Source organism: Myotis lucifugus, unplaced genomic scaffold (assembly GCF_000147115.1).
Source record: "Myotis lucifugus unplaced genomic scaffold, Myoluc2.0 scaffold_311, whole genome shotgun sequence".
Classification (NCBI taxonomy): Eukaryota; Metazoa; Chordata; class Mammalia; order Chiroptera; family Vespertilionidae; genus Myotis; species Myotis lucifugus.
This window is the reverse complement of record NW_005871359.1, coordinates 1,033,527-1,056,245: the sequence shown is the minus strand read 5'-3', so window position 1 is coordinate 1,056,245 and position 22,719 is coordinate 1,033,527. Positions and strand designations below refer to the sequence as shown.

The 22,719-nt window shown below is 49.0% G+C and overlaps 1 protein-coding gene and 1 pseudogene across 7 annotated transcripts in view; both read right to left on the bottom strand.

Annotated features, from left to right (window-relative positions):
* Positions 1-3,738: 3,738 nt before the first annotated feature.
* GATAD2A (GATA zinc finger domain containing 2A) overlaps positions 3,739-22,719 on the bottom strand; it is a 107,173-nt gene continuing 88,192 nt past the window's right edge. For 2 of the 7 annotated variants that reach the window (XM_014465847.2, XM_023764011.1), the window contains exons 3-12: positions 17,488-17,620; positions 17,230-17,361; positions 15,251-15,340; positions 14,491-14,622; positions 14,153-14,320; positions 12,024-12,303; positions 9,949-10,247; positions 9,228-9,302; positions 8,746-8,941; positions 5,109-5,239 (exon numbers count right to left, since the gene is read on the bottom strand). In XM_014465847.2, coding sequence (XP_014321333.1) covers positions 5,109-5,239; positions 8,746-8,941; positions 9,228-9,302; positions 9,949-10,247; positions 12,024-12,303; positions 14,153-14,320; positions 14,491-14,622; positions 15,251-15,340; positions 17,230-17,361; positions 17,488-17,620 — 1,636 coding nt within the window. Of the gene's footprint in view, positions 5,240-8,745; positions 8,942-9,227; positions 9,303-9,948; positions 10,248-12,023; positions 12,304-14,152; positions 14,321-14,490; positions 14,623-15,250; positions 15,341-17,229; positions 17,362-17,487; positions 17,621-22,719 lie in introns of all 7 variants that reach the window. The other 5 variants (XM_023764012.1, XM_014465849.2, XM_006100409.3 and 2 more) reach the window with 4 other exon arrangements.
* On the bottom strand, positions 7,544-7,942 carry LOC106699108 (annotated as a pseudogene).

Genomic DNA, 22,719 nt, shown 5'->3' with positions numbered 1-22,719 from the left:
AGCGTGGGGCATCAGTAAGGATGTCACAGGTAGACTGTCTAGGTTTGGGTTTAATTTCTGTTACCAGTCATGCCTGCCCAGGTGAAACTGAGCTGGCTGTTGGGGAGGGCAATTAGCACCCACCACCAGAGGCAGGGATGCTTCAACAACAAAAACAAAAACCAGAAAAAAAAAAAAAAAGGAAGCACCTAGGAAAACACTGGTAACAGATTACCCAAGTGATCACAGGTCTCAGATAGTATGAAAAACTTGAAACAGTGTGAACCTCTAAAAACAAATTTTCACAAGCAATTGTTCATTTCAGGGCCTGGCTGGGTGGCTCCATCTGTACTTAAAACCTGCATCTCTAACACTGTGTCCTGCAGCAAAGACTTAAGTGGAGCCAAGCCTGAAAAGCACTCTGGAAAAACCACTCAGGGTGGCAACTGGAAGGGGCTAAGAGCCAGCCCAAAGGGAAAAACCCATTGGAGTCTCAGCCACTCCCCCAGGCCACAAAGCTCCTGGTTTTGGTGGAGATGGAGGCTCAGAGGTGAGAGCACAGTGCCCAGTTGGGGAGGACTCCCCCCACATGGGAAGTGAAGTCCGAAGGAAGCCCAAGAAGCAGATTTCTTATCCTTTGCTTCCACCTTAACAAAGGGTTACTCTGCTGCACTTACCCAGTTTCTAACCTGCCCCATACATGGACTAAACAAAGCAGGAAAACCAGAGCCGAGGGACAAAAGAAAAATATAGCCAACACATCATTTCTTTATTGTGCTTCAGATCTAAAACTTCCTTGTGACATCATGTATAGCCATTTATTCCAGCCTCTGTTTATGGAACTTCTATTCTCGTTTGGTGGTCAACTTTTTGGTTTTACATTGTCATCAAAGATTTAGTCAAAGTAAATAGAAGTGACCCACCTCCCCAAATCTACCTCCCTGCACTAGTGTAACTGTTTATTATACTTTGCTAAAGATTATAAAACTTTAGCTGTCATTTAAAAAATATCTATTTTTTCATTTATTTCAGAGAGGAAGGGAGAGGGAGAGATAGAAACATCAATAATGAGAGAGAATAATAGATAAGCTATCTCTTGCACACACCCCACTGGGGATCGAGCCTGCAACCCAATCATGTGCCCTTGACTAGAATCGAACCCAGGACCCTTCAGTCCACAGGCTGATGCTCTATCCACTGAGCCAAACCAGCTAGGGCATAGCTGTCATTTTAATAAAAGCTCGGTTGGAGTTCTTTAGGTAAATGTCATGTGCAGCATATAACCTGGCATAAAACAGACACACACACAAACACACAAAACCCTATGGTGCAACAGCAAAGACCATTCCCATTACTTACACCCCTGTGATGAGAATGCTTATATTACTTATACAGCAAACTCCTCCCCTTGTCTCTGCCCATAGGAGAGATGTGTGGGACACAGAGCAGGGCAGGGCTGTACTCAATAGCCTTTCATTTTCTCTGCACCTTTTGCTTCAGGATCTTGGGAGGAGAGTGAATCAGAGGCCCCTGGAGAAGGGCCATTCTCTGCCTTGTCAAAGGTGTGGTCCTGACTTCACAGTTGGGACAATGAGGACCAGAGGCCCCATGACATGGTCAGAATGGCCAAAGCCATGAGCAGCTCCAAGGGGGCATGCATGTCTGTGAACACACACATACGTACTTGGCCATTTCAAACCTGCTTCTCCACTAAAATGGGGAATAAGCTTTGTGAACCCCACACCCCAGTCCACGGAATGACTGACATTTTTAAGTTTCTAGTTGCTGTCAGAGGTCTGTGTCCCAGATAACTAGGGACCGTTAAAATTGTCATTTGAGCCTAGGGGCTCCTACATTCTCACTGCTTCTGGAAACCAGGTCTTCTCAGCTCCGACACTTCTGGGGGAAACCAGGACCCCAGCACCGTGGCAGATTTTTCAGGGGGTGAACTTTGCTGCTGAGAGAACTCACTGTTAACATCCTTTCCTAGTATATTCAAACCCCACACCCAGAGAGGTATTTAACAATGCCTTGTCTGAAACATCTTAAAGTCCATCACATAAATACCCATTTAGGGCTTATCATAGATGTTACAATGCAAAGTGGGAAACTGAAGAAAAAGGGGGTAGGGCGTGGAATTTTAAAATGGCAGAAATGAACTAAAGACTAAAGCAAGCATGTCAAAGGCCGCAAGTTTGACATGCTTGGACTAAAGCCTCTCAAGTTCTTGCCCTTTTAAAAAAAATTTTAGCCAAAACCGGTTTGGCTCAGTGGATAGAGCGTCGGCCTGTGGACTGGAAGGTCCCAGGTTCGATTCCGGTCAAGGGCATGTACCTGGGTTGCGGGCACATCCCCAGTAGGAGATGTGCAGGAGGCGGCTGATCGATGTTTCTCTCTCATCGATGTTTCTGACTCTCTATCTCTCTCCCTTCTTCTCTGTAAAAAATCAATAAAATATATTTTAAAAAAAATTTTAAAAGCAGTTCAGTCCTTTATTACCATCCTGTAGATGGCCAAAAAATTTTTTTAAACATATTTTTATTGATTTCTTTAAAGAAAATTTTTTTTATTGATTTCAGAGAGGAAGAGAGAGTGAGAGAAACATCAGTGATGAGAGAGAATCACCGATCGGCTGCCTCCTGCACATCCCCAACTGGGGATCAAGCCCGCATCCCGGGCATGTGCCCCTGAACGGAATCAAACCGGGGACCCTTCAGTCCGCAGGCTGACCTTCCATCCACTGAGCCAAATCGGCTAGGGCTATTGATTTCAGAGAGGAAGGGAGAGGAAGAGATAGAAACATCAATGATGAGAGAATAATTGATAGGCTTCCACCTGCACCCCTCCCCCCACCCCCACCCCCACTAGAGATTGAGCCCACAACCTGGGCATGTGCACTGACCAGTAATTGAACTGTGATCTCCTGATTCATAGGTTGACACTCAACCACTAAGCCACACCAGCGGGGCCTGCCCCCTTTTTAAAAAGTTACATTTCCATCATAGTAAGTTGTCCTTGATGGGAATGTGCCTGGGGATGCTAGGCTGGATGGAGAAGGCAAAGCCAGGGCCTGGCTGTCCTGTCCTCCGCCTGAGGTGGTCTGGCCCAGCAAGGTGAGGCAAGAAGTGGTTCCTGAGCGCGGTTGAGCCAAGTTCTGATGGGGCTGGGGATCAACATATGCCTCAAGTCACAGACCCAGTCAACCTGGATGGGAAGGTGGTGGCAACTTTAGCTGTCATTTTAATAAAATGCACCCCCCTCTAGTGCATGAGTGACTTTGGCCCAGACACCTGATTCAGTTACTGCATAGAACTGAGGTCTGTCTGTTGGGAGTGGCCAGCCCAGTGCTCCTTGTTGGACGATTTGGAGTTTGGCCCATGTAACTGAACAGAGAGGGCTAATAGCTCAGGGTAGTATATAAGACGGGTATTTATTTACCAGGCACACACATACACACACACACACACACACACACACACGCACGCAAGAAATAGAAATGCTTGCATACTCTGAGTTTTTGGTGTATAAGCACATCCTTTCCCCACATTCCTGAATGTTAATTTCCCTTTCTCCCCCAATCCCTGCATCTTGTTATGAAAGCCACACTTCCCTGCCCTCCCCTCCCCTCCTTCAGCCCATGTACTCAAAACAAAAATTAATGAGAAATTTAGCGTTCTACAGAAAAAATTAGAACATTTTGCAAAACTAGGTCTTCGACCACATGTAAAATGTTTTCTAAACACTGATATTCACACGAGAGGGGGTTAAATGAGCCTTTATTAGAATGTTGAAGCAATGTGTTCAAAGGCAGCCCTATAAAATAAGGATTTTAAGTTAAGTCCCTAACTGCACGGACAGGAAAACCAGGGCAGGAGCTGAAGTGGGGAGCGACGTACCCCGTCTCCACGTCAACACATGCATGTGCACACACACGGGACACCCTCACATGTGCTTGGAGCTGGTGCTGTGTGCAGCTCACACATGACATCTGCCTTTCCTCATGGAACTGATTTTTAAGGAGCGGGAGAAACTGAAATGAAACATGACTAAGAGCAGACCTGATCCTTTGTAAGACATTTCTGTAGACTCCAAAGAAGGTTAAAAAAAAAAAGCCTGGAGGCGAACACTGGCAGCACAGCCTCCTTTACGGGAAGGTTCTAAACTAGACCCAAACGGAAACCCTAAAGTCTGTGAGGGGCGGGGGCATCTCCCCACCTGACACACCTGATGGGAGCACAAGCCAGGGCAGCTTGGGATGTTGTCTATCAAAATAAGTAGGAAAAGAAAAGGAAAAATTTAATAAAATAAACCACAACAACAACAAAAAAAACACAACAGCCCGCCCCTCCAACTTCCTGCTCAGGCTCTGTATGTTGCTGCCATTTCCCTACTCCCTTCTCCAAGGGCAGCAGTGTGGCTTTCAGGATCCCAGGCACTCTGGCTGGGTCTGGGTTGCAGTTTGTTCTTCTGCTAAGTGTGGGAGGTTGGGGGTCTCCAGAACGAGCAGCAGTACAGGCCTTCTGCTGGAGCAAACGAGGGCTGGTCAGTCAGCGGCCCATCCTCTGGGGCATGGGGGCCGTGCTCGGCAGGAACCCCTGGGTCTGCATGGTTTACTTTAAACTCCATCATCATGAGGTGATTAAAAAAAACTTGTCAACCTAGAGATTGCCGTGAAGGAAGGCAGTCAAAGATTGGGAGGCTAAGGTGGGGAAAAAGCAAAAACAAAACAACGGTCCACTCAACTTCAGAAGCCCCGAGCTCCGGTCTTGCCCGAGTGTGTCACAGTGTCCAGGCTGCCCATGTGCCCTGAGGGGGCTGAAGAGGAGGGCGGGAGCAGAAACAGCCCCCGAGGTCCAATTTTCTGCTGGTGTTGGGCAAACTAAAGGCAAAGAAAGGAGGAAAGCCCATGGGAAAGGTCCCCCAGTAATAATAATCCTCATCCACCTGTGAAGCGGCCCTCCAGCCACAAGACTTTGCAGCCAAGAATGAAGGGAGCTCTTGCTTCCGCAGTGTGGCAGACACTCGCTTGCTCGCTCTCTTGGGGAGCAGGATGTCTTCCCCAGCGAGCAGAGGGTGGCGGCCCAGGTGGGAAGGAAGAGGGAGCCTGTTCTCCACAAGGCCGGCTCACACTATTTCCACGTGGCCGACTGGGGGATGGAGCGTGGCGGAATCATGTCCAGGAGGTACTCCCGCTGGCGGTCCACAGACGAGGAGGTCTTGTGCACTGTCAAGCTGGGGCTGACAAACGCAAGCGCCCCACCTGCAACAGAACAGAGCAACAGGCTGAGATGGTCCCAGTCAGGGGTAGGCTCCCAGGAGGACACCTGAGTGGGCCAACCGAGCCTGGGCAGTCAAAATCCCGCCTCAGAACTGAAGAGAATTTAAGAAATAACTTGCCCCAGCTAATTTGGCTCAGTGGATAGAGTGTCGGCCTGCGGACCAAAGGGTTCCAGGTTTGATTCTGGTCAGGGGTCGTGCAGAAGGCAACCAATTGATTTGTTTCTTTCACATCAATGTTTCTGTCTCTCCCTCTCTCCCTCAAAAAAAAAAAAAAAAATCAATGGAAAAATATCCTCGGTGAGGATTAACCAAAAAAAAGAAAAAGAAAAAGAAAAAACTCAATCTCCTTTACAATGTCCCCAGCCTCTGCCACAGTAACAGATATTCCATAGGCTATTTGAGAGCTCTGTTAACTGAGGTGGTTACCACAGTGCTATTTAGAACTGAAAAATAACAAATGACTGAATGAGGCATCTGGGAAATTAGTATGATGGAATACCATGCAGCCATCAAAAAGGATAGGGTAACATTCTCTAAACCATTCAGAGGTGCACGGAATGGCACACAAAGCATAATCCCTTTGTAGGACACTCACGTGTAGGACACGTGAATGAAGAGGCAGACTGAGGAAGGCCTCTAAGTGCTGCATTTGTTCTCCTGGAGTAGAAAATACCAGCCATTGCCATCATCTTCCTTTTTCATATTCTCTAAATATTCCCAAAGTATCACTTTTACAATTGGAAAATGAAGACATGATACACATACACACCAGCACGCAGGTTTTTGGCTGCCCTGGCCTAAGGACTGCCCTGGATCCCCAGCTACAGCAGCAGGGCTCTCCCAAGAGTATTTTTGGTGGAGGTTAATAGACTTTGTGGAACAAGGATTCTGAGGTCAAATGCACTAGAGTCCTTTCTGCATATTCAAGGCAGCACCACCAACTAGATCCCACCCAGTTTCTCTCAAACCACCACCTAGAAACGCAGGGTAACCTGGAGCTCTGACAGAACTCTCCTGGGAAATGTGGCTTCTAAGCCTTGACACTTTTATCTCTAATCTGACTGTTGAACACAGCAACTATTTATTCCTTCATATTCCCTTTCAAACATCACCCTTAAGTGCACACACGGGTTCACATGATTGCTATCACAGTGTATACATCAGTGATGGCGAACCTATGACATGCGTGTCAGAGGTGACACGCGAACTCATTTTTTTGGTTGATTTTTCTTTGTTAAATGGCATTTAAATATATAGAATAAATATCAAAAATATAAGTCTTTGTTTTACTATGGTTTCAAATATCAAAAAATTTCTATATGTGACACGCACCAGAGTTAAGTTAGGGTTTTTCAAAATGCTGACACGCCGAGCTCAAAAGGTTCGCCATCACTGGTATACATGCATATACTCATACTTGACTTTTCCCATTTCATATACTTACAAATTTCCCACAAAAAGAATTTCTCACTAGCCTGTGAGTTCTTAGCTGTATGTATCTTATACATGCTGAGCAAAAGTATCTTTGCCTAGTATTTACAAATGCTCTTTGCTTTCCAGGAGGTCCAAATTCTTCTACGGTCAGATGAATGTCTTTCTTCTTCTAAGCTCCTTTCCTATGAGAGACTCTGGCCAGCTGCATGTACAGTGGGCTCCTGTGTTTCCATTGCACAAACAGCCCTACTTTCCCAGGTCTAACTAGGGTTCCTCTATGATGGTGTTTCTTCTTCCTATAGGGGTGTGGCATGTGCTCACTCCCACACATGAGCGCTCTCACCCATCTCCTTCACTCAGCCTTTTGTGTCTACCGTTCACTTACCTGTTTTGCTGTGTGTTTTTAGTATTTTTTTAATAAATATTTTTTTATTGACTTCAGAGAGGGAGAGGGGGAGGAGAGATAGAAACATCAATTATGAGAAAGAATCATTGATTGGATGCCTCCTACACGCCCCCTACTGGGGATTGAGCCGGCAACCTGGGCACATGTACCCTGATCTGGAACAGAATCATGACCTGCTAGTTCGTAAGTCAACTCTCAACCATTGAACCATACCCAGCCTTGACTTTAATGTTTTTATTATTGATTTTAAAGAGAGGAAGGGAGAGGGAGAGAGAGAGAGAGAGAAACATCAATGTGAAAGGGTAACATTGATTGGCTACCTCCTGCACATCCACTGGGGGTCAAGCCCACAACCCAGGCACGTGCTCTCACCGGACATGGAACTGGCACCCTCTCTGTGTATGGGACAATGCTCAACCAACTGAGCCACACCGGCTGGGCTCACTTTTTCATTTTTTTTTAACATATCAAGATTTTATTGTCATATAATAAAACAAAATATGAAGCTGAGAACTGGATCACTTGATCTTTCTCTTCTTATCTCCTCCCAGTTCAAAATGCTTGCATCTCTTAATAGCCAGCATTCTCTTAGATCTGAGTTAGGCTCAATGCATTCAAGCCTCAGCACAATCTTCTTTGTAGTTTTAGCCTTTTTTCGGAAAATCGGCTTAGTCTGCCCACCATAGCCACTCTGCTTCCTGTCATAACGCTGCTTTCCCTGCACACACAGAGAATCCTTGCCCTTCTTGTACTATGTTACTTTGTGGGGTTGATGCTGACCACACACTTCTTACAGAAAGTTCGGCAGGTTTTAGGAACGTTCGCCATGTTTGCGAGCGCTATCAGCAGGGAAAGTCACTTTTTCATTTTTGATCGACAGAAATATTTAACATTCATCTTAATGCTAGCAAATAAATAAGAAATATTAAAAATAGGATGACCCAGGATGGCAGGACTGAGGGAGATTAAAAAATAGCTGCCTGAGCGCCTCCTCATCCCCTGGGTTGTTCTTAAAATGTTGTCTCCTCAGGAGTTTGGGCGACTGGCTGAACATGCAAGATGCCTCCCACCTCAGTTAAACTCCCAGCTCTCACCCCAGAGTCCCTCTCCTCGCCCCTACATTCTTGTTCTATTTTGTACTTTGCACCACCTGATCTGTCCAAGCCAGAAGAAGGTGGGAAGAGTGGCCCACAGATCAGGAAATAAAAGACACTATCTGGGTGAGCAAAAAATAGTACAGCAGAAAAGGCACAAGTTAAGAGTAAAAACAGGTGTTCCCTTTGCCAGGGGCCAGATAAGCATCCGCGCTGCCAGGAGTCTACTGGATGGTGGGCGTGACTGCCTGAACTGGGCCTGTCCTACATTTTGAGTGAAGGGCTAAGAGTTTGGGTACAGAGTGTGGAGACATCGAGGGCTACTTAGTATCTACTCAGGGCTGCCACTTGTTGAGGTCATCCTATTTAGTGAACAAGAGAGATTCAGCCAAAGAATTGGGAGGCAGCTGTTCTCAGGGAGCAGGTCTGGGGTTCAGGGCCCTTTGTACCATTTCCCTTCACCATGTGTAAGTCTTTGCTAAAATAAGAAAGCGATGGACCCAACCACAGCAAGGTCCCTACTTTGAGCTCCTTGGGGGCTTGCCCACCTACCTGTACTCAGGGGTGCCTTCTTCCAGTTGGAGGTGGCATTGCCCTTGCCAGAACTAACGGCTCTCTCGGAATGTTTGCCGGTCCTGCTGACAAGAGCTGTGGCTGACGCTGCATTCTGCAGTTTGGGCGACTGGCTGAACGTGTGCAGGACGCCTCGGGGTGTTGTAGCCGAGCCCCGGGACAGCTGGCTGGAGGCCTGCAGTGGAAAGAGGGTGCAATGGCTCATGTGGGAAAAGGAAAAGGTAGAGGGTGAGGTGGTCAGTGCAGCCTTTCCTTGCTGTGGCCGACCTCTTCCCACCCACACGGGGTCCCTAAAGTCCAAAATCAGGAGACCAGGTAAGTTACACCAAGGGGACAGGGGAAGGAAAGAGGGAGAGAGAGAAACAGAGAGATAGACGCAGGCAGCTGACGTGGTCACGGTCTGGGGCGTGAGGACTGGTTGGTGGCGCAATGCAGGGGGCTCCCAGCACTGCAGTTCTGACCTGTAGCACAGCCCCGTTACTCCAGTCGCGGGCCTCTCCTGAGCGGAACGCCAACTTACGCCGGGGCTTTATGACCTACACAAATGGGGGTTGAAATCAAGATCAGCACCATCCACAGGCCGGCCCAGGGTGACCTAGAGTGACCAAAGGGCAGCAGCTGTGGCCACATGAGGCCTAGTCCCCATATGACAGGCCATTTCCCGAGGACAGTGTGGCCTCCCACTATTATAGGGACCTTGAGAAGATGTGGTCATTAGTGAATTACAAATGACTTCCAAGGATACAAAAAACTGCCAACACAAAGCTTTGGATCTATACGGGGTAGAAAGCAGAGCATTAAAAAAAGCAGCCAAGAAAACTTCTTTCTCTCCTTAATTTAGCTAGAACATTTCTTCAGAACGCCTCTTTTGTATCTGAATGTGGCTTTCAGAAAAGTCCTTATAGACAAGAAGTACTTGTCAGCGGCACAATGAATGTGAAAGCTACAAAATCTAAAAAAACTGCAAATTAGTATTTTCACCACCAAACACTACCATTAAACACAATTTAGACGCAGTTGACAATCAGGCAGATGCTTGCTGAGTGTGGACAGAACACCAGGACATTTTGCGTGCTAGCGACAACTTCCCTGCCAGAGAACAGCATCTCTTCTGGAGGATGAGGCCCCAGTCAAGTTCCCAGACCTCCAGGTCACAACTCTGGCTCCTAGACAAGAACTCACCTGCTTCAGAGTGGGATGTGGGGCGGTGGAAGGCTCAGCTTTGGCCTGCACAGGAGCTGTACCCTGCTGCAGAAGGCGCTGCTCGATCTCCTGCTCCTGCTGCAGTGCCTTCACAAAGGCAGCCTTCAGCCTGCTTGTGTGCTCCACCTTGAGCGCCTTCTTCTGGTTGGATGCCATGCAGTTCTCACACATGATGGCACCGCCCTTCTCCTCCCGCCAGCGGCATGTGAAGTCCGTCTTGCACTGTGCACACATGTAGGGCTCCCGGGACAGTACAACGGCAGCTGACATCCTGCCTGCTGTAGGGCAGACGGGTGGGCTCACATCAAAGGAACAAGATGCCAGTCAGAACCCCAACTACCCAGCATGCAGGATAGAAGAGGGCAGCACCCCAAGCCAGGTGGCTCAATGGCTATCAGAAAACCAAAGCCTCAGTAGATGCCGACTGTGTACAGATACTGGGCCAGCCTCAGGGAAGCCTTTCAGGCTGAAGCTTTGGAAATGCTGTAGGTCAGGAATTCTTGGTACCAACTCTCAAAACCATTACGTAGTGCCATCAGCTTGGCTTCTCCCAATGGCCTTGCCCAGTCACAGCGTAGGACAGGGAGGCATCTCGTCCTTACTTGGCCTTCTGCCTGTCCTTCCCATACTAGACTAGCCTTGCAGCAGCAGGTTTTTAAAAAATCCTCACCCAAGGGTATTTTTTCCATTGATTTCTAAAGAGAGTGAAAGGAAGGGATGGAGAGAGGAGGGGAGGGGAGGGGAGGGAAGAGGGGAGGGGAGGGGAGGGGAGGGGGGGGAGAGAGAGAGAGAGAGAGAGAGAGATATGATTGGTTGTCTCTCACACCAGCCGACTGGGGCCCAGGGAAACCAACTCAGGCATGTGGCCTTGACCAGGAATTGAACCAGCAACACTTCGCTGCGTGGGCCAACCGAAGCTCTATCACTGAGCCACACCAGCCAGGGCTCGCAGCAGCTTTTGCTAATATTACCATTATTCATTATTCATTATAAAGAAGACACCAAAGGGAGTCAGACATATATCCAGGCCATGTCAGAGCCTGCACCCCTCTCTGGGGTCCCTCAAGGTAACCTGACAGGTGGAGCCAGCCTGTCAGCCTCTCCTCTGTTCCCCTGGACAAGTTATGACTATGCCTTCTCCTCAGTATAAGCATCTGAAAAGATCACACAGAAAAGGGTTCAGGCTGGCTGCCCAATTCATGTCACTATTAGCTCCATCTCAGGCCACAAGTGTCCCCAGTACAATGGCTGGTGGAGACCCCTTAAGGGTTAACATGGCCTCCATTTTCAATATTGTTTTTGCTCACTATTCTGTTTATGCTCTTTTATTCCTAAAATCTCCTACCACCCAGGTGCATTTTCCAAATTGTTTACAAGGAGGGTGATTTAGTGAATCTGGCTTAAGTGTAGGTACCCTCTCCCATCTTGAGTGCTCTGAAAACTCAAAGCTCCGGAAAGTTTCACCTCTGTGTTGACTTTCTGTTTGGAAGCAAAGCCTGTCATGTCAGTCTTCGGCAGGCATTCCTCCTCACTGCCCACACCAACATCACAGTGCTGCTGCTTGGCACCCTGACCACCCTTGGCACCCTTGAGCTTCACCAGGGCCTGGCTCTCAGGAGGCCCTAACAGGAAAGGTGCCTGCAATGTGTTTATGAAGCTGTTGAACCTCTGCCCTGGCTGGGTGGAGCATTGTCCAGTATACTAAACGGTTGCAAGTTTTATTCCTGGTCAGGGCAAAAACCTAGGTTCCAGGCTCAATCCCCGGTTGGGGAGCACATGGAAGTCAATCGATTGATGTTTCTCTCTCTCATTCTCCCTTCCTCTCTCGCTAAAATCTAAACATGTCCTTGGTGAGGATTAAAGAAAAAAAAAAGCTATTAAACCTCACAAACTGATGATGTAATGTTACTCATAGCATCCAAAATACCCAATCTTTAAGACAGCTCTGGGTACACCACAGGTGCACAGACAGGTGCTGTACGTTGAAAAAAACCTATGTTATAGAAACTTCAGTGGGAAGAGATGAAAACAACCCTAGCTCAGGGCCCACTCACCTTGCGTTTCCAGCAGGTTCTGTACCACCTCCTCCAGGCCAACCAGGTAGATAAATTCATTATTGGCAGCGCTGGGCAGGAAGTTCATCTCTGGGGCAGGGGGCTTGGGTGGGGGGATTTCAAGCAGCGTCTTCTCCAGCTGTTTGCGCAGTGCGAGCTTGGCGGCCGCCTGCCGGCTGGCTGGAGAATCACCAGATGTGACCACGGAAGTCACGCTGGTGGGGGTGGAGTTGCCCTGAGCAGAGGTGACTGTCGTTCCTTTCAGTGAGGCTGGGGATGGCTTTTGGGAAACAACAACCTGGTCAGAGTGCTAGGAGCAACCTGCACTGAGGCAGGCCCTATCACTGCACCCACAGCCCAGGTCAGCACCATTAGTTGCACTAATTCCGAGCTGCTTGATACCTGTGAGCAGCAGATAGAGTAGCATTAAACCATTCACCCTATGAGATAACCAATCTTGTACACCCACTGTTGAGGCTTAGCTGATATCCAATAAACTACACACATTAAAAAATCTGTAATTTGCTGTATTTTGCCAGGAGGATATCCATAAAGCAACCCATCACTATAACCAAGACAGTGGGCACCCCCTTTGCAATGTCCCCACAGCACCAACCCAGACAGCATGGCCACTGTCCCAGCTCTATGGCCTGACCCTCCTCTCAGCACAGGTCTGGGCAGCCTCCTTCCTCACAGGGGTGCAATGGTGGCTCAAGTGGCATCTGTGGCATCTGTGGCATTTCCCTTGAGAGCATCTTTGTGTGTGCTTATCTGGAGATACTAATGTCTTTATCAGGGTTGTAGTAGAGAGCAGTTCCTGCACCAACCCCTCGCCCTGAGGTCACACCGCACCACCCCACTGTGCCTCAACCCTTGCTATTCCTGCACTACTTTATCATCTTTGTCTAAACCCCAGTGACCAATGCTCCATCGTCTCCTCGCTCCAGTTCACTCATCCCCAACACTGTCAAGTGCTCTCCCCCAAACCTGGAACTGATCACGATAGTGCCCTTAGTTAGCTTCATAAGGTAGAGGACCCTTTTGGAAATCTGAAGGAAAGCTGCATACACGCCCCCCCCCCCCACCCCTCCCCCAGGAAATGCACAACCTGATAACTTGCCTGTAATACATCACAGGTTTTAGGAAGCACAGATGCTTTCCCAGGACCCTTACCCCCACAGAAGGTCTCAGAACCAAAGAGACTCCTCAATACAGAGGACGCCATCACAGCATCTTGACCTAGCCAATGCCCCATTGACCAACCAGCCAGTTCTCCCCGACCCTCCTTGGGTTCCCCACCCCACTGGGAACAGAACCCTTTGGCCTGCTTTCTGCCATCCTCCCTGCACACAGAGCTGAGAACAGGGTCTGGCACCTGGGAGGGATCCAGATCAAGGTTTATGGGGTAAACTGCTTGTATAGGTCAAGCTTTTGTTTGCCAGGACATCCCTATGTGGTAGCAGGACTGCACTTGATCCTGACCTAGAGAAGGCAGGCAAGAATATATTAGGCCAATGGAGGCAGAGAAGGTAACGTGCCCATCAGCAAAAGCCCCTGCATACCCAATAATTTTATTTGTCAATGAGGCTTTGCTTCTAGCCTATCGGCCCCCCATCCCATCTTCCTGGCTCTATTGGGTGGGGACAAACCAACCCCATCTCAGAGGCTTTGTCCAGAGTTGAAGGGACTTGTGAATAAGAATAGGTACACTGGTGCCATGAGGACATTTGCAGACACATGCTCCTCATGTGCTTGTGCCTACAGGGGGAAAGGGTGGGAAAGGCTCTAGTGCCCCCAGCCATCTCCAGGCCCACCAAACGCCTTAGCTGGCCCGATCTATCCCCCAAACTTGCCTTTCCCAAGACCTCAGACTCCCGTCTCAGCTCAGGTCTGCACCCCTCACCCTCTCAGCAACTCTCCACCTCTGTCACGTGGCAGATCAGAATATCTGCCTGTGACCTTCATGCCTGACAGGCCCAGAGGAGCTCAAGTACAAACCACAAGGGGTGTCCGAAGCCTCACTTGGCTCTGAGGTCACACTGCACCACCCCACTGTGCCTCAGGACTGTGGGCCCTTTTGGGGGCAGCTACATGGCACACTCCCTATGTCAGCCCAGCACGGCCCTCACCTGTGGGATATTGACGAGCAGACTGGTGTTGGGGACATTGGCAACACGGATAAGGCCTTGCTGGATGATCCTCTGTCCCTGGATTTGCACATTGGGCACAGACGCCCGGGGGGCCAGGAGGAGTGGAGGCGGCCCCGTGCTGGAATGTTGTCTGATGTTGTGGATTTGCTGTGGGGTGGGGTGGGAACAAGACAATGAGGAACAATGGAGGGAGGTAGGGGGAAAGGCTGAGCTCCACAGCCCCAGCCTGAGAACCGGAAACGGTTATTTATGTGAGGTAAACCATTGCTGGGAGCTGCCTGGCCATATTCCTGTCCCAAGGGTGCACCCCTGCTCACCTGAGCCCCCCTGACAAGCGGGGGCATGACGACCTGTGAGCTTGCCTGCGGCCCCAGCTTTGAGGACATCTGCTGCCCACCACGGACCAGGGGTGGAGGGATGACACTACCAGGCATTCGAGTCGAAGAGGTCTGTCAAAAGATACCCATCCCCATATCTTAACATGTCTTTTTTTTAAAACAAACAGGTTTATTACTATTTTTGTAAAAGCACATACTTATTAACCAAAAAAGGAGGTAATAGAAAACACATAAAAGCAACAAGGAACATAGACTCCAACAAGAGACTTGTAAACGTGGGCTCAGTCAAGACACAGGCCCCACCAGAGCAAGAGTCCAGCCAACCAGGACAGCCACCTGCCACCTGCTGGTGTGAGCTGGGGGCTCAGGCTTGTTTGAGGGGAGCTGGGCCCCTGTCCAGACCTCAGTCCTATGGCTGGGAGGGAGAATCCTTTGAGCAGAGGCGGCCAGGAGCCTTGCTGGGTCAAGGGCCCCCTGCCATTGGGAGACTCCGAATGAAGGGAGCCCAATATGTTTAGGTAGGATCTTAGTTCTCTCTCCAATCTCAAAAGGGGTGGTCATGGGAGGGGCCTCCCATCTGCCGGTGTGATGTGTTTATGATGTCAATGGTGGCTTAGTTTGGGAATTTAAGCATGATTTATTTTGGGGCCGCCAGCAGGAAAACCTCACCCAGTCTAATCAGAAGGAACAGGCAGCCTTTTACAGGGCTCCTCAAGAGCCTAATGAGGAAGGAACTGACCTGAAGTGATGGCTTCCCGGAAGGAATGTTCTGGGTGCCCCGCACGAGCGGGGGAGGGGTGGTCACGGTGCTCCCAGTGGAGCCTGTGGGCTGCAAGAAAGCAGGATACTCGGTAGATGAGACAGCCATCAGTCCTGCCCACCCCACAATCCTGATGGAGGAGGATTGATTTTCTTCCTATTCCAAAGGGTACTAAGTTTGCAAAGGTTTTGCTTCCAGCCTGGTAAATGACACCTGCCTATCAGCAACAGGAATTGACATATACAAAAATGGGCAGAGGAGAGCTTTTCCAGCACCACTCCAACCCCTGGGACTCCTGCCATCACTCTGTGGCTCTGCCTGTCAGGGGGCAGGAAAGGCAGGCAATGAGAAAGGACCCAGGTCCTGGACAGGTTAATACCAACCTTAGGATTCTTTTAGCATTTTTTAAAATATGTTTTTATTTATTTCAGAGTAAGAGAGGGAGAGGGAGAGTTGGAAACATCAATGAGGAGAGAGAATCATCGATCAGCAGCCTCCTGCATTCCCGTTACTAGGGATAGAGACTGCAACCCAGGCAAGGGCCCTGACCAGGAATTGAACCGTGACCTCCTGGTTCATGGGTCGATACTCAATGACTGACCCACACCAGCCGGGCCCAACCTTGGGATTCTTAAGTAACATTCCACTAGGGAAGGGACAGTGACAGACTTGGGTCACTTTACCTTATCTTCAACAACTGACAAGGAAACAATAGACAGGTCCACCAGGAGATTAACTGACGTCAGGCAGGCCACATCCACTTGCTGACTGAGTGGGGTGGGAACTCAAATAAGCCCCCAAATCAGACCAGTGAGTGTCTTTCTTCTGTGCCTCTCTCTCTTAGGGAATATGAGTTTTACACATTCTGTCAGCCATGTAATCACTTTTCTGGTTTAGTAGTAATGGTTAATTTTTAAAAATATTTATTTTTATTGATTTCAGGGAGGAAGGGAGAGGAAGAGAGAGACAGAAATAACGATGAGAGGGAATCATTGATTGGTTGCCTCCTGCAGGCCCTCTACTGGGGACCGAGCCCGCAACCTGGCACTGTGCCCCTGACCAGAATCGAACCTGGAATCCTTGAGTCCACAGGCCGATGCTTTATCCACTGAGCCAAACCAGCTAGGGTGAGATAGTTGTTATGGTTATGATAAGGGCAGCTGCATAACCAAACATAAACCTTCCCAGAAATCCAACAAAACATGAACTTGCCCCACATGGTGAGCTCATAGCAGAACCACAAAGAACCTCAGGCACTGGGACAGCAGCCTCTCCAGGCCAGCACAGCCACCGGCAGGGCAGGAGGCCTTTCTAAAAACAAACTCAGGACAGAGCTCTGAACCTTGAAGTGTGCTTCCAGCGGCTTCATACATCTATCTGTTTTCTATTCCCTTGATGCTTTTACAGGAAGTGAGTTTTACGTACTCAGATCTGAAACATTCTAGACCAGTGGTTCTCAACCTTCCTAATGCCGCGACCCTTTAATACAGTTCCTCATGTTGTGGTGACCCCCAACCATAAAATTATTTTCGTTGCTACTTCATAACTGTAATTTTGCTACTGTTATGAATCGTAATGTAAATATCTGATATGCAGGATGTATTTTCATTATTACAAATTGCACATAATTAAAGCATAGTGATTAATCACAAAAACAATATGTAATTATATATGTGTTTTCCGATGGTCTTAGTCAACCCCTGTGAAAGGGTCATTCAACCCCCAAAGGGGTCGTGACCCACAGGTTGAGAACCGCTGTTCTAGACCAAGCAGGACTCTAATATCCTCTCACTGACATCCTTTTAGCTAAATACAAAATGGGACCTTTTGTATTTAGTTAAAGTTTCTATTCAGACCCTCATACCTCTGAGGAAACCTGTCCCCCATGACCAGCCTTTCCGACCCCAGCTCTGAATGGCTTCCACTGGCCCTTGAGGAAGATACAGACGTGCACAAACCTTCTGGGTGGTGGTTTCCTTTTGTATTTGACTCTGCCGCAACTTTTTCAATAAAACGAGCTTTGCTTCTTCTAACCGTAACTCTTCTTTCAGCTGCTTAATCATCCTTTCTCGTTCTTCAGGACTGCTTTTCTGTAAGCACAAGAGAACAGGGTTGAGAGGGAGGCCCAGCACCCAGGAGCACAGGCCCCACTGTCACCAGCTATATTCAGGGATGCTGTTCAGTGGAGTAGTCCCTAGCAGGGGGACAAGACTCACCATAAGGTCCTCAGTGCTGGTCTCCTGCAAGGCCTCTTTCGGAAGCCCATTCACCCTCGGGCTCATGGGCTGCTCATTGTCGGAGAGCACAATCACATCAGGCGAAGGGGCTCTCTTTTCGGACTTCATGTCACTGTGGAGCAGGGACAGCGGGTTGTTACCAGAGCACACTGACTGTGCTGGACTCTGTTCCCCAGAACCCCACGTGAACACCCTCCAGATGCCAGATTAAAACACAGACAAAGCAAGGAGATGGCAAGCACATTGCCCCACTGGTGGCAACATCTCTCCTTGTGTCCTCCCTGATAGTCTCTCTGCCACCCATCTAGGCTGCCTTCTCTCATTGTACTCACCATGCAGTACCCAAACCCACATGTTTATGGCTGGACCCCTCCCAGTTCCAGTTGGGACTGTTCTTGGTTCCTGCCTTTGTGTCCCCAGGGATGAGGACATCTATATGCTGAGGGTGACACAGACATTTTGGAAAACACCACTCACCACCACTCCTTTCTCTACCATGTGGCTAAGTGTTGAATTAAAAATGTCAGTGGTTAACCACTGAGCAACTCCGGCCAGGGCTAGAGTGTTGGCCCACACACCGAAAGGTCACAGGTTCAGTTCCCAGTCAAGGGCACATATCTGGGTTGTGGGCATGCTCCCCACCTCTGGTTGGGACACATGCGGGAGCAACCAGTTGATGTGTCTCTCACATCACATCCATGTTTCTTTCTCTCCCCCACTCCCTCCTTTCCACTCTCTCTGAAAAGTAATGGAAACAAATATCCTCAGGTTAACAACAAAAAAGAAAACAAGCAAACAAACATAAATGTCAGTGGTTAGAGCCTCGGCCAGTGCACTGAAGAGTCATGGGTTTGATTCCTGGTCAAGGGCACGTACCTGGGTTGCAGGTTCGAACCCCAGACCCGGTCAGAGGGTGTGCAGGAGGCAACCATTCAATGTGTCTCTCACATCAATGTTCCCCCCCCCCCCGCCCCGCCTTTCTCCCTTCCCCTCTCTCTAAAAATATCAATGGGAAAAATATCCTTGGGTGAGGATTAATATAAAACAAACAAACAAACACATGGCCCTGGATACTGGCTGAGGTCCTTCCTGGACCACATGTGGCCCCTTCAACCTCCCAGTGGCAACGTGACTACATGTTTTGAAATAGACTAGAATACAGAACACATTTTATCTTGCAAATCTGGGTGCTCCTCACCTACCTAATCTGCTCACAAACTGGTTTCCAGCAACCTCTATCCACCATGCTCTAACAGTGGGTGAACTGGTCTGGTGCCAAGGCTACCCCTGCCATTACTCTCGCCCTCTTACCCAAACCCTGTCCACACCCAAGTCTCCTAAGACATATACGCACATCTGAGCCTCTGCTATGGTGTCACTGACCTTATACACAGGATCAAAGGGTCCCAGAGATGGCACTTTGCCCCCAACTAAGCGGCTCCATTTGCTGAGGGCACAATGTAAACATTCCCTTCAGGTCTGGCTTCAAGTCTTGTTGAAAGAATCAAATCTTTCCCTCAGCAGCAAAATCAACCAAGCACCAAACTCGTCCGCTAGGTGGCACTGTTGCCCAGAGAACAAACTTGATAAAGTTAACTGAGTAACAGCTCGAAGTTGTCCCACTCCTTCCACTACATCCCAGCAAAGCAGGGGCAGAGTTATAGAGAACTGCTGCTTAATAGCCCATTAAACCGCCTTTGCTGTACCTGGTGTGAGCTGCACATTCACAGAGGACTAGACGCTGAGGATTCACTGACTCTCCTGGATCCTGGACCCTAGGTGGCTGCAGGCAGGGGGGCAGCAGCCCAGGCAGAACCACAGCTACAGTTACAGACTGCAGGCACTTTCTAAGGAAGTGTGTGCTGAGATGAGGGTGATCTACAGGGATTTATCTCTTTTTATCATCTCAGTGAGGGTGTGCACTTCTTCGGAGGGTGAGATGTAAAAAAAAAAAGAAAGAAAGAAAGAAATTGGCCTGAGGGAAGAGGGCAGGGTGAGGGAACCAGACCATCTGGAAGCTGCAGCTCCGAGATGGCCACTCTGACCACAGCACTCCTAGGTCCCATCTTAGACTGACATTAATCAATAACTCATCCAAGAGATGACATCACCTCCCATCAAAGATCACTTAGCATCCCAGCAGGAAGTGAACTTCCTGTATGCTAATCAGGCCACCAAAAAGTCATGTGACAAAGGCATTTCCCTCCTTGGTCACGTGACCCTTTAACTGTGCCTTCCCTGTGAAAACCATGGCAACAGCCAGTTCTAACCAGTTTGTGACAAGCAGCCTTCATTTTGAGAAGTGAGGTAGGGTTCAGGTGTTTTTCAGAAAATGGAGGCGCCCAGTTCACCCTGGAGCTGCCAGCCGGCGGGCACTTCCTGTGTGGTGTCCACCCCCGGAAACTATGGTATGTTACAGAGACTGGGTCACTTCCAAACACAGAGGGGCCACCAGCCCCTCTAGTTTCCAACATGAAAAACCTTCCTAAGCTCCATCTTTAAAACAAGGGTGCTTCATGCCTCTCAGTTCCTTCCCGAAGAGTTCTTTTAATTCAGGAAAAAGAATGCCTCTTTGATACAGAATCAAATTTAACATGGACGTTCTTTTTTTTTTTTTTAATTGTTTTAAATTATAGAACCATTTAGACCAGGGGAACAAAAGCAGAGTCTAGCTAGCCCAACATGCTAGAGCAGTGGTTCTCAACCTTCCTAATGCTGTGACCCTTTAATATGCCATAATTAAAGCATAGTGATTAATCACAAAAACAATATGTAATTATATATGTGTTTTCCGATGGTCTTAGGCGACCTCTGTGAAAGGGTCGTTCGACCCCCAAAGGGGTCTCGACCCACAGGTTGAGAACCGCTGTGCTAGAGGGACGGTGGCATGGCCAGGTATACTGCTTCAGTCCAAGGCAGTCACCTGGGCACCGAGTTTATTTGGAAGCTACAAGACTTCAGGGCAAATCCAATAAGCCCATCCTGCCCATCTTGGGAACCCTTATGTAAAATATTGTGATCAAGAGATTTTATATGACCTATGAAAAATCACTGGACGCAGGTCAGGCTGTAATCAGAGAAAATGGTCTCATTACCTCATCCCCCTTGGGCAGTCTCTGGCAAAACACATAACCCCCTCAAGTTTTCTGGAGGTAAGACCGGGATTGTAAACTTAACTTATAACAGGATCCTGCGTCCACAACGCCAGGCTACTGTCGCAGGCCAGCCAGAGGTCAGTGTGAGGTTAATATTTAGTGTACTCTGCCCCCCCACCCCCACCCTACTTGTGCCAGGGGAAGCAGTCTCATAGAGGGAATGCAGAAACAGTCCTCACAAACTCTGACCTTTGTTCTCTGAATGAAGCTGCCTGATGTTGGGGAAAGAATGCTTCATCTACACTCGTGCATTTATCCATTCAGTCATTCAACTCTTTTTTGCTGAACGCTCACCTAAGAAGTAGGTGTAGTGCCAAGCAGTGAGGATAAACCCCTGGATAAAAAGGTGGTTCTGTCCTTAGGATCTACCAAGAGGGACAGGACCACTACCCACTTCAGCTCAGGAGCAGCTGGGCAGCTTCTCCAGGGCTTATAGAAATGTAGCATCTTGCTGCCCTACAGCTTGCTCGATCTAAGCCTGCATTTTAACAAGACCCCTGAAATTCCCACACACACAAGGGAGCTGGGAATGACTGGGCCCAATGAGGCCTCAGGACAACAAATTCCTCCTTAGGGCCAGCGGCAACCAGCCATTCCCTGCCAGAACCTTCTTCTCTGCAACTCTCTGGCCCAGCAGCTGGGTCCAGAAGCAGGTGGCTGCTAGTTGTGGTTAAAGGTGGGGTGAGGAGTTGCTAGATCAGCACCAGCCTCACCTGCTCCTTCTGCAAAACCCCAACCTGGGCCCCAGGGCATTCCTCCCACTGGAACCCATTCACACCTCCCAGGCCAAGCCAATTCTTATCCACCCCAACCAGTCCCACCAGTCTCTATACCATGGGATCATCCTGTCTTGAGCTCTGACCTTCACCACCATTCCTTTCACCACACCCCCCAAGTCCTCCTTCACAAGATGCACTTCAAACCTTTTGTGCCCTCAAAGGTCCCTGGGTTGTCCCACCCCAAGCTAGGGCTACAGGTAGTCACAGAACAGTGGCCAGGGCCCTATGGCTCTACTGTAGCCTGTCTCTAGAAGGCCCGGGTACTGGATTTTCCCAGGATGACCCAACAAGCAAAAGGCAAAACAAGAGTCCAGTCCTGATGTGATTCTATGGACTCAGAAGAGGGGGTGAGGCTCCCCTCCTCCCTAGAGCCAGAAGAGCAGGAATCTTCTCCTAGTGCCACACGGACCACAGGCCCTCCTCCCAGAGCCCATGGCCATGCTCACAAAGGCCTACCATGAGTGGGCACTGTGCACCAGGCTTGCACACTGGGGAAGGGGGCGAGTGTTGCTGTCATTCTCCCATAAAACCACCTGTGGTCTCACTTGATCCTGCCTCTTGCAAGTGGAGGAGCCTAGGGCAAGGACAGGACCAGGGGTTTCAGCTCAGCTGCCCCTCAGAGTTGCTCAGATAACTTAGGAAGCTGTCAGGAAATCGGAGTCCAGACCTTTCCTGAAGCATTAAGAGGCTGCTCACTGTGAATGCAAGCTTAGCACACAATGGGCTACTGAGGTAACTAGCATTCAAATATTCTCAAACCTGTGAGGGCAGGAATTGTGTCTGTTCTGTGAGCAACTGTCCCAGCAGCTACAATATGGTCTGACATAGTGGATTTTCAAGTAACAGGATTGACACACGCCCATTTCCTCCTCTTCCCTGGCACCTGGTTCCAGGATGGGGTCTTTAAGTCCACAAGAAACTCAGCAGTACCTGTAGAGTAACTAATGATCTTGCACAGGTGGGTGACTATGTCCACAGGCACAATCAATACTGTGTTGCTAAAGGATGTGCAAATTCACTTAAAAGGATTTCTGAATTCTGGGTTATGTGTCTGTTCAGGACACAGGCCCTGGAAGTCCAACCTCTAGCCTGTGAGTCCAGGATTCTGGTGGATGTTAAGAGGAAGCCCCAATACTCGTGGTTGACAAAACCCTGTGCAGAGAACCAGCGCTCCACCCTGATGAAGTCATCAGCCCAGCCTTGACAGCCCTGTGAAGGCGCTCATTCCAGCTGACCCTTGACTGTGCTCACACTCCATCTAGTCCTGTTCCCATGAC